Source organism: Fulmarus glacialis, unplaced genomic scaffold (assembly GCF_000690835.1).
Source record: "Fulmarus glacialis isolate BGI_N327 unplaced genomic scaffold, ASM69083v1 scaffold48515, whole genome shotgun sequence".
Taxonomy (NCBI): Eukaryota; Metazoa; Chordata; class Aves; order Procellariiformes; family Procellariidae; genus Fulmarus; species Fulmarus glacialis.
In genome coordinates this window covers 34,166-47,895 of record NW_009212096.1, presented here as the reverse complement: position 1 = coordinate 47,895, position 13,730 = coordinate 34,166, and the positions used below count along the sequence as shown (strand labels likewise).

The 13,730-nt window shown below is 40.7% G+C and overlaps 1 protein-coding gene across 1 annotated transcript in view; it reads right to left on the bottom strand.

Annotated features, from left to right (window-relative positions):
* Positions 1–483: 483 nt before the first annotated feature.
* LOC104076752 (dihydropyrimidinase-related protein 1) overlaps positions 484–13,730 on the bottom strand; it is a gene marked incomplete at its 5' end in the record, with an annotated part of 34,672 nt that continues 21,425 nt past the window's right edge. The window contains 5 exons of the mRNA XM_009577739.1: positions 484–1,492; positions 3,249–3,414; positions 5,953–6,132; positions 7,351–7,521; positions 9,151–9,292. Of these exons, the coding sequence (XP_009576034.1) occupies positions 1,401–1,492; positions 3,249–3,414; positions 5,953–6,132; positions 7,351–7,521; positions 9,151–9,292 (751 nt within the window). The remainder of the gene's footprint in view (positions 1,493–3,248; positions 3,415–5,952; positions 6,133–7,350; positions 7,522–9,150; positions 9,293–13,730) is intronic.

Below are 13,730 nucleotides of genomic sequence, written 5' to 3'. Positions count from 1 at the left end.
AAGTCGACTTTCCTCACCTTACCTGCAGCATGTCTTGTTCATACCACGCCTAAACACAGTCCCGGTTCAGTCAGCAAAGAAAACCAGTATTAAGCCAAATACAGCTTAGGTCAAACTGGAGCACTGCATACTGGTTCTGTACTACAGATGAAGATGATAGCAATCAATTACCATTTCAAGAAAATCGGATGCAGACCTGAAGGTCTTGGGAGAAAGCTAATTTAGGTCTCTTGGCCAAAACTGAGGCAGCTGCAATGTCAATAGTAAGTACATTTTTACTGTGAGCTCTATTTAATTAAGACAGATTATGGCATACTATAGCATGCATATGCAGACATCTATATGTTTAATACCCCTTGTGATCTAAGGAGGTTCCTTCTTTCACGTGTTGTCAACCTAAAAGACAATTTCTCATGAGTTTCTCCATTGGAAATTTTCAATCATTGAGCAACAGCACTGGAAAGCAGAGGAAGACACTTACCCATCAATTCATTTCCTTTATTTCACAAGCTTTGAATTCAGAAATTGAACCACGACTAGTAGATCTTGATACGGTAGAGTAAGTAAAAATGCATGTGATTACAAAGGAAAAACTTTGTACAAAAAACTTTAAAAATCCGACGGCAACTTGGATTATCTGTAAGTACCAAAAATCTCATGCAGAAGGAGAGCACTACTGCCCGTGTGGAGAAATCCCTGCAGGGGTGACAATGGCATTGGTATGTATAAATTATGGCTCTGTCTAAAATGGAAACAAGAAGGACACAGACTTGGAACACAGTGAGTGGGAACAGACAGGTGCTACAGAGACCATTTGTCATTACGTGTCCCAACGATTTCTGTGTCTGAGAAGTGCGTCTTGGGTTTATAATAAATTAAAGATGAAACAGAAGCTGCCTATACTACTCTACTGCATACTTTCAAGATGGCCATTTTCTTCCTTCATAAGTGTTTTTGGTGGTGTTTCTCAAATACAGACATTAATCTTGGCGTTGTGTCTAGTCAATTGTTGGCAACGTGTTCTAAAAGGACTCACTCACAGAATGCAACTTGCATAAATAACTCAGTAACATGCATTAACTACTCTAATACAGCGAAAGGGTGCAAAGGAACCATCATTCAGTTACAAGACGAAGCTAAAACCTGTAGTCACTAAAGGGGCAATGGAAGCACCATGCTTTAAGGTGACTATGGCATGAAAGCACAATTGTGAGGCAAGTAGTTCCAAGCAAACACACCACACTATTATCACCTCTTCCTATACAAAAAAAAGAATGACATTTCGGTTTTTATTTCCATTAGTACCAAATAAAACTGTGGGTTCAATAACACAGATATTGAAGGGAACGGCCATTATTCCCATGATCCTTCATCCTTGTGTTTCTGTCCATCATCATTTTTCAGCCAAGACTGGTAATATTAGAGCGACCACCAGGAGGTGCCACGATGCGGTGGCCAGTACGGCGTGGGTTGTTGTCATCTATCTGAGCTCCTGCAACAACAGAAAATCAGGAAACAAACCTATGAAAAGGAAAAAACCAGCAGCGGTGAGATTTTACCTGGCTCGTTCCAGCTATGTGCCCCTCACACCACCATCAGCTGGTTTCTCTTGGGCAAGACCCCTGATTGAAGGGCTAAACAGACCTTCAAGGCACATTTCTGTGCCTAGCTCCAGTTGTCTTTAATGAGAAGTGTTGGATTAAATGTTTGGGATCAGAGTGATGCTCACCCTACATGGGGAATTGTTTTCCACTGACTTGAAGAAGAGCCCATGCAGGGAGGATAGCCTACAGACTGGGTTCCCTTCGCAAGATCAGACCCTGACAGAAAATATTGCTGTTATAACTATAAGAAAAAAAAAAATGTATGTGCAGAGTGGATTTTTCAGACCTGTCTCATTGACTTAGAATACCTGCCCCCACTGAGTCCATGGGTTAACAGTACAGTAAATCTGATGCTAGTGATCATAAATCCACGTGGAAAGTAGCATTGAGCTGATGTAAACGCACACCCACTTCAGACTGCATTTTAAAATGTTGAAATGGTAAGCATAAGGTGACAGCAAGCTTTCTGCTAGGCTAAATACTGTCTGACCACACTCAGCTTCCTAAAGGCAATGTAAGACTAGCATAAAAGTGTCGGATCGTTTCAAATGCTATCGTAGTCTCTGGTTCTGCTTAATTGCGTAAGAACACAGTAATGCATTTGCCTGATTCAGATCAAATGCGTACCACTAGATGCCTTGGTAGTACCGAGATCCAGCAGTGTACTGTGAAACCACAGTTTCAGATGTTTATGAAAATCCCACTTATCAGTTATTACTATTAGAGGTCAAATTTCTAAGCACTTTTTTTGCTTTATATAGCTTTACATATCTGTATGTGCTCACCGCGGCCCCAGGTGTATGGGCAAAAATATACTTCAACTCACTAGAAGGGTTTTTAAAATATTTGCTCTCCTTGCGCTTTCTTCCAGAATTTTCATTTCGTTTCTGAAGACAGGATCTGTCAGGGAGGAAAACTCCACCATCGGCTCCCACAGGGGAGAAAATCCAGTGACTTTCATAACATCATAAGGAGCCACTTATTTACGAATTGGGCTGTAGACTTTTGAAGGATAAGGATTTGACACACTTGTAGTTGTCTTCAGATGACAAGAATTATTTCCAGCCCCAAAGGATGATTTTCCAGTCTGTTTCTTATGTCCCATGGAAAACGTTTTGGGCACCAAGAGCAAAGAGGACAAGAAATACTCTAATCTGCATATGAATAGCTTCCGCACATGGTTTGCCGACCACGGACAAGGACAGTTGAGGTTTTCTATGTCTAGCAGTTTCTGGAGATGCAGCAAGAAAGAAATCTGAGATGTCTGAGCCACGTGGGTTGCACCAGACCCAAGTACCATCAGCCATACACACCACCAAGGGGCCTCAGTCACACCAACCAGAGACCTCAGCTAACTGTAACGGGCCAGGCAAATAATATTAAAAGACTGCATGCAGAGAAAAATTTAGATTGCAAACATTTTGAATATTTGGAAATTTGTAAACTATTGCCTAAATATAGGTATTTAGAGCCATGTATAAAAACATATATATACATACATATATATGTATGTAAGTATATGCATGTATGTGAGTATATATAATCCTTTCATATTTGATTAAAGAAGTAATTATAATTGAAATTTATCACCAATAATCCATACTCATGGCTTTAAAACATTTCTGATGAGTCAGGCTGACTTACCTGATAAGCTAAAATTGGATTGATGGAGGTTTCTGATTGGTGGGGGCTGGTTTTTGGCAGGGGAGGATTTAGTTGAGGGTGCAGGAGTTGCGTATTTTGGCGTAGCTGGGATTTCATACACAGGCCCATCATACATTCCTCTGGAGACTCCCTGCAGTCCTCCCACCTAGATCAAGGGAGGAATAAAAATCCAGACACTGAATGCTCTGATAATGCTCCCTAATGATACTCCTGCCTATATGCAGAGACCACTGAGCAGAACTATATTCTGCATAAGCTGAATTAAAAACACATCTATATTCTCGTCAAAGCCACAGTCTGCTTTATATATAAAGGAAATTATAAAGCTTCCTCCCTCCATTTTTATATATATAAAAATTGTAAGAGAGATCCTTATTAGGTTTCCTTCACAGTCAATGGGGAGAAATGGGATTCAAAAGAACAACAGGTCTGACCCAAGATGTTTACTTTAAGTAAAATCAGTCACCATCACCTCCTCTCTCTCCATTCAGAGGCTGTTTTTTTGGTTGGGTCAGCTGCTGAATCCCACTTGGGTTGTTTCAAGACTGGTACCCACTATACTGATTGCAGCAATTTCACTCCTACATGTATTTTCTCTGCTCCTCTCCTTCACATATCTCCTTATCTTCGTTAGAACTCATTGAAAAGTGGTGGCAATTTTTAAATTAAAATTTCAAAAGTTTCCACTTCTTGTCATCAAAAGCAATTATAAGCTAGACTGGCATGGGACCCATCTTTGATTATTTGTCAATAATGTATCTGTCATTTGAGCTCTGATTACAGTTTGAGGTCTCTAGATTATATCCCTGTACAGTTCCTATAAGGAATATGAGAAAAGGCAATGAAAACAGCCTCACTGGCCTTAAAATCACAGGAATCTAGGAAATAATATTTTTAAAAAACAGTTCCAATTTTCAGAAAGAGCCTGAAGCCATTGAATCGCAGAATCCAAAGCTCATCAAAAAGATCAGAAATCCGTGGCTTACAAGATTATTGTTTCAGAGCCATTTCCCCAACAGGTTAACAGTAAAATTAAAATACCGTATAGGAAAGACACTATTCACAGGGGTTTCATCCAGCTCTTACAGAAATCAATGCCTTTTCCTTGCTTTCGGTGACAGGGACATCAGGCTCAGAAGAGCCACCGTCTCTCAGGCTGAGCCAAAACTACTGCCCAGAAGAGAGCAGCTGCCGATCACAGCAACGAATCCATCTTCCAGGGACCCACAAAGGCAGGAATTTATACTGCTATCCCTGCTCCAGGGATAAATTTATACTGCTATCCTGTGCCAGTTACAGCTTTGCAGCCCCTCGTTTGACATGTTTTTTCTATATTCCTTTGTCATGCACTGACACATTCATATGGTGGCTGATACAACCATCATAGGGTTTTTCTGAATATTTCCAATCGATAAAGTTCGATAGTGGGAAAAGAAACGCAGACGTGAATCTGCTCTCCCTTCCTCTCGGCAGGCAGCAGAGGGGGCTGCAAGTGCAAAAATAGCAGTCCCTTCGTCCTTCTGCAGACCTTTCCTAAGTATCTAAAATCAAAGGTCTTTCCCAAAATCCAGGCCTGCCTGCAAGACGCAGGTTTCTTAGCCCAGTTACTTTTTTGTGCAAATTCCTGGTGTAAGACACCACTCTCTGATACTTGTTTTTAAAGTGTTGTTTTCAGTATTTAAATGACATCGTCACTAATTTATACAGCACTCTCTTGTGCTAAACCCTTGAGAGGCGAGTGTGAAGAGAACACCCATGTCATCTAAATGGATAATGTAAAAAAAGTGCAATACTGATTGGTATTTTGCAAAGCTTTTTCAGGTACATTTGATTTTTACAGTGCCTTTTCTCATTAGAAGTGCAGGCCTTTTGCATCCCACAGCTTGACAGAATTTGTATAACAAATGATGAAAGATAAAAACTATCCACCTGCTCATAGACTTAATTTCAGCTGCCATCCTCACAGGCTATGATATATGCTTGGTTGAAGAAAATACGAGTTTTAGTCAATTTGTCTTGTTACTTGTCCTCACATAGTGACTTTCTTGCTCAGTGGCAAGAAGCAATTTCCAAATAACCCCGAACTAGTGCCAAACCAATTGGTTTTCAACAGAGGAGCACTGATATAATCCAAAACCAGAAGTGACCCAGTCTTAAATTTGGTCCTTTCCCAAGCGTTTTATTAAACACAGGAGAAAAGTTTTCTGAGCCGTGAATGCTGCTAATACTCAGCTCAGCAAATGCACCAACTGTTGCATTCAGAGGTGCCAAATATGAGTACCTCTGGCTTACACGCTTTTCTTCTCTGCAGTGTGGCAGTTCAGTATGCAAAGCTCAGTAACAATTTAAAATTCTGTTTTTCTTCTGGCTAACCCTCTTCCCAAAGAAGCTTTATCTTTTTCCTGAATTTTAACTAGAAGTAAATTCTATCACTATTCCACCTCCCTTCAAAAGCCTGCACAGCTGGACATAAGGCAATTATGCCCAACTGGCAATTATATGCTCTTCCCACTGAAGCTCACGGTGTTAATTAAGTTAATCAGTTCACACTTGCAGAGGAACCAGTTTTGTGGTCATTTTTTGAACAAGTCATATATAGTCCACCTGATACGGACTCATATTAGCACAAGAATAATAATAAAAAACATGGCTAGAAAGAAGATGAAATAATATTTGGTGTTACCTTATTCCTGATTTTGATGCGCTGGTAAAGATATTCAGGGAAAGGTTTGCGAGGGATGAAGCGGCCCATTCCCTTATTTACGTGCAGATTTCCATCTTCAAACACAATCTTCCCTTGGCTTATGACCACAAGAGGGGCACCATGGCACTCCATTCCTTCAAAGATGTTGTACTCAACGGCCTGAGGATCAACCAACATATTCACTGCAAGTTCGGTACAAGATCTCTTTCAGTTAGTAACTTATAATCTGTACTTGTAGTCATAGTTTTAGACAACTGCCATTAAGAGGTGTATAAAGTTGTTTTGTCTGAAGGAAAAGCAATGCATTTCGATACAATATGATTTTAAATAATCTCTCTGATCAGACTTTTCCTTTCCATTTCTCACTTTCCATCAAGGCTTTATCTCATTTGTTTTTGAGGACTTTCCATATTTATCCAGAGCCTCTAGAAGTATGATAGCCTTAATAAGAAGGAAAATTGTGACTGAGCTGCCAGATACCCAGAGGACATGGTCCCACCATGCATCTCCTGTGACTGTGTAAGAGAATTTCAAAGGGGCCAGCACACATTCTTCTGCCAGAAAAAGCCCAGAAAGGACCAGGAAAGCCAGAATCTACATGGGAATGACTGTCAAAGGCAGGTGATTATTCCTTTCTTGAAAATACAGAGAGATCCCAAGATGGAGAAATAGAAACTGAATCACCTAAACTTACTTTTTCAAGGTTTCTAAAGGTTTTTGCCTTTTTAATATAAACCACATTACAGGATTTCCAGTACAACTTTTGGAAGAATTCCGCAATATAAAAGACCAAAGCATTGAACAATAAGATTACAACTTCGAGATAGACAACACGTAAGATAAAACCTGTCACAGTCAAAATCGAAGCGACTGTGAATCACTGGTACTCTGCACTAAGGGCAGCGAAGTATGCGGCAATGCTTTGGAATTAAATAGAAAATCCCAGCTGTGAAGCTGATCAGAGGTGTATTATCAAAATGTTTAATAATGTCTCATAGTTTAGAATATTGTTGATTTAATCATGCAATTTATAGTATCAGGTAAGCAAAAAAAAACATGAGCTGGTTTTAAATTTATCATCACAGCTTTACTAATCTCAGCTTCTGATTCACACCTGTTTACAGATCTGCCACAAGCATGCAAAAAATAGTGCACTGGTATATGCAGAGAGAAAAGAAATCCTTCCTGATCCCAGTGCTTCCAATGCAAGATTTCCATACTTTCATCTCCTGAAACATTTACGCATTTCAGAATAGGAGTAGGCAGTTACCCCACTCCTCTATATCCTGAGCATTTGGTGTTGACATGAATTAGGTCAACAGTTGAAAAGCAACAGTGACATTTCTTTTTTCTTGCTGGTTTTCCTTTTCTCCTTACCGATTTATGGCTTTTAGCTGTTACAGTCTTCACCTTATCAGGGTCCCAAATAACAACATCAGCATCCGATCCTACAGCAATCCGGCCTTTTCTTGGATACAGATTAAAGATTTTGGCAGCATTGGTGCTGGTGACAGCTACAAACTGGCTCTCATCCATCTTGCCTGTGGCCTAAAAACAACGTGATTTGAGCAAAACACGCTTATAAAATGGGGATTTACTATTCAGAGTACTGAACGGTCAGGGAGATATTGGAAAGCATGTAGTTCACATATGTGGTAATGTTGCATGAAACAAGAGATTTTCTCAAGCAGGCCTTTATACAAAGCACGTTACTTGGGAGTTTCAAATAAATGAATGTGTTACTCCTGGCATCCCAAAGAACAGCCAATAAAACCTCAATGCGGATGACACCATCAAGTTGCTCAGTTATCTAAGGTCCCTTTTGCTACACACTGATGTCTAAGTGTGTTTTGTTGCTAGTCCTAGCAATTTCCATTTAAATGTTTTAACAATTTTAAAACAGAGAAACTTATGAGAGTATTACGACATTAAATAAAAGAACAAGATTCATACTCTTCTAGAAACATTTCTTGCAAATTACGTCCATTCGACTATTAATATTACCAAACCTATACATCAAGGTAATACAACCCCAATTATAAAGTCCTTGCCTGGAGAAATGAAACTTTTTATACAATCAGTGATGGCTTAATAGCAGCTGTACACAACAGCATTTTGATTTCTCAATAGAGTATTCTGGGGTCTTCCCTGGCAATAAGCAAGAACAATGTTCCAAGGAAGAACAACAGTGCCAAGCTTTCTAATATTAAATGAACACATTTCCTGCCTGGTAAAACATGAGATTTGCAAAATATAAGCTACTCAGTGGTGCAGGACTGAATGTTACCACCTGTAAATTCCATGTTACAGCCCTTGCTGCAGCTTCTTCCCTTTGCGGGAGTAATAAAAGAGAAATATCACTGGCTGGCTGCACTTTGCTTGCTTCCCTGCTCTGTTCCTATGTGGCAGCTACCTGAAGCTGCTTCTGTGCTTGGAATCTCAATAGCAGTCCCTGAAGAAAGTGGTTATTAAACATAGTCTGGGAGAAGTACTCATGAGAGCATTGTAAATACTACCACTTCCCAGTTTGCAATATGCATTCGAGCACAATGCAATATAAGGTAATGAGTGTGTGTGTGTGTGTGCGCGCGCATGGGTGTGTATATGAAGACGGACAATGGAGGGAGAATATCATTATATATTAGGATCCATGGAACCATCAAAAAATTGCTAACTTATACCGGCACTCCATCGCAAAATATGCCAGTATAAATTACATGCAATGTTCTCCTTTAAAGCATTTTATCGTCTAGCCTCAGGCTCAGCTGCCATCCATTTGTAATTTCTCAAAAATGATGAGACACTTCACAAATTCAAACAATCCATTCATCACGTTTATATGGGGTCCACTTCAAAATCATTAAACTACTCCAGATCCTACATCTCTGAGAAGCATCCACTCTGACACAACTGGAAAATTGAGCGGTGGAGTCTGTGAAGCCTCAGGTCTAATAAAACATGATGGTGTTGCAGTGTCAAAAGTGAAACACAGCCCTGAGTTTATAAAACTGGAGAAGGTTTTTGAAATAAACAATTCACCTCGTAGTAGCACTCCCTCAGGGAATTCTCAGAAATATATTAGAAAGTCACTTAAGTACTGGCCAAGAGCCTCCTGGCTTTCATTATTCAGCCAACACTCAATTTCTTTTTAGTCCATAAAAGTAAGTAATTACTTACTACAGCCTTGTCCCAGACAACAGTCATTCTTTCCTCAATTCCATTGACCCCTTCAGGAATCATAGTGAAGTTGTCCTTTCCAATGGCTTTCTGGGCAGTGCTATATGGGCAATGTCCACTTCCCGTCACCTGCAGGTCCCCACTGTGGAGTTAACACACAGAAGGTTTAGACCAGGCACCACCAAGGTTACCTTGGTCTCAAACTAACTGTAAATGGACCTTTCAAGCCTACACACCAGAGGCATAGGCTGTAAATCATGTCAGCAGCCTTTACGTGTTGGCTACAGATCACTGAAGAGCGACAATGGCATTGGACATCTCCACTTTCCCCCAGGAGCACCCTGAACTCCCCGATTACAGCCCCCTCGGGTTTCAGGCTGCTTATCGACAGAGATCAGGCACAAGCCCACGAACCAGGACAAAGGATTACTCTAGGATTAAGGAAATGATCGGAAGCTTGTATGAAATGTCTGCTACTCAAGCTAAATTAATTCACAACCATGTTGAAAAATAATGGCAAATTTTACAATGCAAAGTCATGAGCATCAAGCTTGTTTCCCTGCATTTCTCCCCTGCACATACATTTTTCTTGCAATTCTTACACAAATATTTCTTGTCTGACCTTCCAAAACAGAACCATGAAAATAAAAAAGGAAGGGAAGTTTTTTATCAGGTAGTCGTCTAATTAAACAAAGAAAGGCATAGTGCAGGTCAAACATGTGCTCTGGATTTATCTAACTTAAAGGTCTTACACAGAAAAAGGCATGGAGTAAACCACAAAAAGAGCTAAATAATGCCTTTATTCAAGGAGTCGTCTTTTCAGCCTAGAGAAATTTTTTTTGCAGAGAGCAGAACTGGATCACAGCTGCTCTCGGGAATAAGGAGGAAGAACATAACCAATACGCAGAATCTTGCAAAAATAGAAAGACAAAAAAGAAGATAAGTTCTTCAATATCCACAGAAAACAGGTGATATTTTTAGGTCTTGATTAAGCTTACAGGAGTCAAGCACATTGAAACACATTACGATTTCTCTTCTATCACTCAGAAGGACGATGTCCCCAGGAGCCTGTCATCCTTTTCTTTAATTGATTATGTAAGTTCCAGTTCTGAAACATCTGAATGATTCTGGTCCACAAATTTAGACTCCAACAAGCTAACAAATAGCCATGTACAGAAGAAAAAAGTGTCACACATCAGTAATTCTAATGCAATTTTCTGGGCTGCCAGCCCTAATGATTGCTGACAGTTAGAGAAGAACCTTTGGCCTCTTTTCTGGTTCTTCACCATGCTCCCATCCATCCATTTTTTAGCAGAAGCCAAACCCATGTATTTTATAGTGAAAAGACAGCTATGTTTCAGCTATTCCTGATTATTAATGACTGCCTGGTGTTACTCCATAGGATTAAACCAAATCCATCAGTTAAACATTCATTTATTCTAACACAACAATGAAGTCAGAAGATTGCAATGCTATTTCTTCCTTTTTGTTGCTCTGCTGCCAGCTAAGCTTCTTGTGGCTTACCGTCTCTCTCTTTTCTGCACTCTGATGAATACAACCATGAAAACATGAATGTCACAGCCAGGCCCTGTACCACTGCCCATTCCCCTGAGGTTATGTTGCACTTCTTACACCACGCTCTTAATTCCTACACCTGAAAGATAAAAAGGCATTGCTTCTTCTGAACTCTGTTTTCCCTCTCCTCTGATATTTTATGACATTTAATGACATGCACTGCACTCCCCAGTCTAATCAACAGAAGACTTCTGAAGCTGAAGCATGTCACTCGAGAGCTGCCCAACAACTCCTGGTTAACCACAGGGCACTCCTCCTGTTTAGATATACTCTACTGTCAAATGGGGGATGAGCATCAGATCAACTACAAAACTGAGAGACAAGGGATCACCACGGAAAACATCTCCAAAATAGGGAGTGGTGGGAATTAATAGTGGACATACGTGTATCTTTAAATGCCACATCAATACCTTGACATCTTACTCTTCACCATAAACGAGGTTTTCACGGCAGGTTACATCTTCCGTGAAGCACCAAGATCTCACATTTCTAGTTCGGAAGAGACAGCATATCACAGCAGCAATAATGCAGCAGTACACCATGGAAGATGAAAGCCACCTCAGGTGCATGGCCCACAGATGAAACAAGGACCAAATCTCACAAGGCAAATCCAATCTGCAAACCCCATGAGACATGCTGGATTTTTATACATTCAGCTTTGCAGTGAAAAATCAACACTTTCTGTGGAAAACAGCACAAGCAGTATGCTGCATACTTGCAGAGGAAGAATGTTGTAAGGATTTTTTAATGAATGTAAAATACTTGTCTCCTAACGAACAGTGCAATAGAAAAGTGAAAACTGTCTTTACCATCATCCCTGCATAACATTCCCCACAAATGCATGGCAGACTGATAAAATACACAGTTCTTTTTTTTGTTTCACCGTATAGATTTACAGTATTAAAACTGAAAGCAGGCTAAGCTGCTGTCATTTAAGATCTAGGACTTTAAGCCACTAGAAGAAAAAAGCCATTTTTGCATGCTTGGAGGATAAAGAAAACTTCTGTGACTCCTCCGTTTGTCTTTCTGATGTTAGTGTTAAAAAAAGTCATTATTTGGATTCCAGTTCTAAAAATTCTCTTGCTATTTTAACTAATCTTTTGACCTACATACTATTATTTTGGGACTCTCTTCTAGAAAACGTATAGCCATGTCTGATAGAGTAAAGAGCCAAACACTTTGATACACATTCACATGTGCTGGCTAAGAGCCTTACCCTCACACAATGAGTTTCACTCTTTACAGTGCTGATAGTGACAGATCAGACCAGAAAAGCAATTTTTCTTCCGTGTTCTTATTTTAAGGAACAGAAAGCTCAATTATAGAAAATCATTTCTGTCATCAGACCGTCACAACAGAACAAATTGCTTCATATTCTTACTAGAACCGCATGTAACTCAGAGCTCAACTGTGCATTCACTAGTAGTGCTGTCCGTGCAGCATCATTAGGGCAGCCGAGTTAAAACCTGGGTTTGGTGGACTGCACAGCCTGACCCGCCGTGTGCAAGGAGAGATGCGTGCATACTGCAGCAGTGGCATTGATTGATGGCAGCTTCCCATCACATATATGTGCCCATCCACCTAAGGGGCAGCTCTGCCCAAGCCTGAATTACACACGCAGGGGCCTTGTATTACCAGCCACACTGGCACTGCCTGCCATACAGCCTGCCAGTTAGTCATGTGCAAAACTAACCTCGGGAGGAAACGTTTTCTGAAGACCAATGGGTCACTTTTAGGGTTCAAATTCTACTGTTCTGTCTAGAGCATTGGAAACCCTAGAAAGGGGAGGCAGCAGGTGAGATGAGTGCCACCACATGGCGTTAAATAAGGTTTGAGTTCCTCATTCCAGCACTAGCACTAGCAATCTGTCCTGGTGGGACTTCCCAGCTGTGAATTTCCATATCATTTCAAAGCAGATGGTCTTGTGCTTAAACTAAAGAAGACCCACAGTTGGCTACAGGCAGGAAATACTTTCAGGGATGGGTTTACAGTCTGGGTTGCTGGCAAGGCATTGCTGATGTCTTCTTTTCTATATGAGAAAGACACTTCTCCCTCTGCTGTCCACATTCCTTTCACCTCTCTAGTGATAACCCTCTCCCTGCCAACCTGAAGACAGTCAGCCCATACCCCTATCCTGTCAAGTGGTGGCCTCCAGTCACCAGCCTGTCTCCACCTGAGCCCCTGACAGTCTCCTTTGTAATCCATTCTGGCCTTTCTCCTGCCTGACATACCTTCTCTATACATACCACTGTCTTCCAGCTTGAGGACCCTGGAACCTATAAAGACACAAGGCAAGCTAAAAGTAAAAACAAGGCTGCAAGACCTAAACACAAGTAAACTTCTATGATTTTGGTCCATCCCAGCTGAAGGCAAACTACCAAGTCAGAAGTTTTTAATATACAGGAGCTAAAACCACTAAACTCTGCTACAAACACTTACAATTTAGTTTAGGACAGCCTAATTCTCAAAAGTGCTCAAGGCTCCACACCAGCTTTGACAAAAACTGCACCAGGAAAGTTTTTGTGGTTCTAGGTATCTCTGTGTCCTGGTTTCAGCTGGGACAGGGTTAAATTTCTTGCTAGTGCTGTGTTTTGGATTTAGTATGAGGAGAATGTTGATAACACACTGATATTTTCAGTTGTTGCTAAGTGCCCTCCTAGTCCAAGGACAGCTCCCATGCCTACTGACTGAGCTAGGTACACAAGATGGGAGGGAACATAATCAGGACAGCCAGCTCAGCTGGCTAATGGGGTATTCCATACCATGTGACGTCATGCTCAGTATATGAATGGTAGGCGTGATCCAGGAAGTACCGATCGCTACCTGGTTATCGGTCAGCGCGGGTGGTGAGCAATTGCATTGTGCATCACTTATTTTGTATATTTTATCATTATCAGTATTATTTTCCCTTTTCTGTTCTATTAAACTGTCTTTATCTCAACTCACGAGTTTTTCTCACTCTTACCCTTCCGATTCTCTCCCCGTCCCACTGGGGGGGGTGGGGA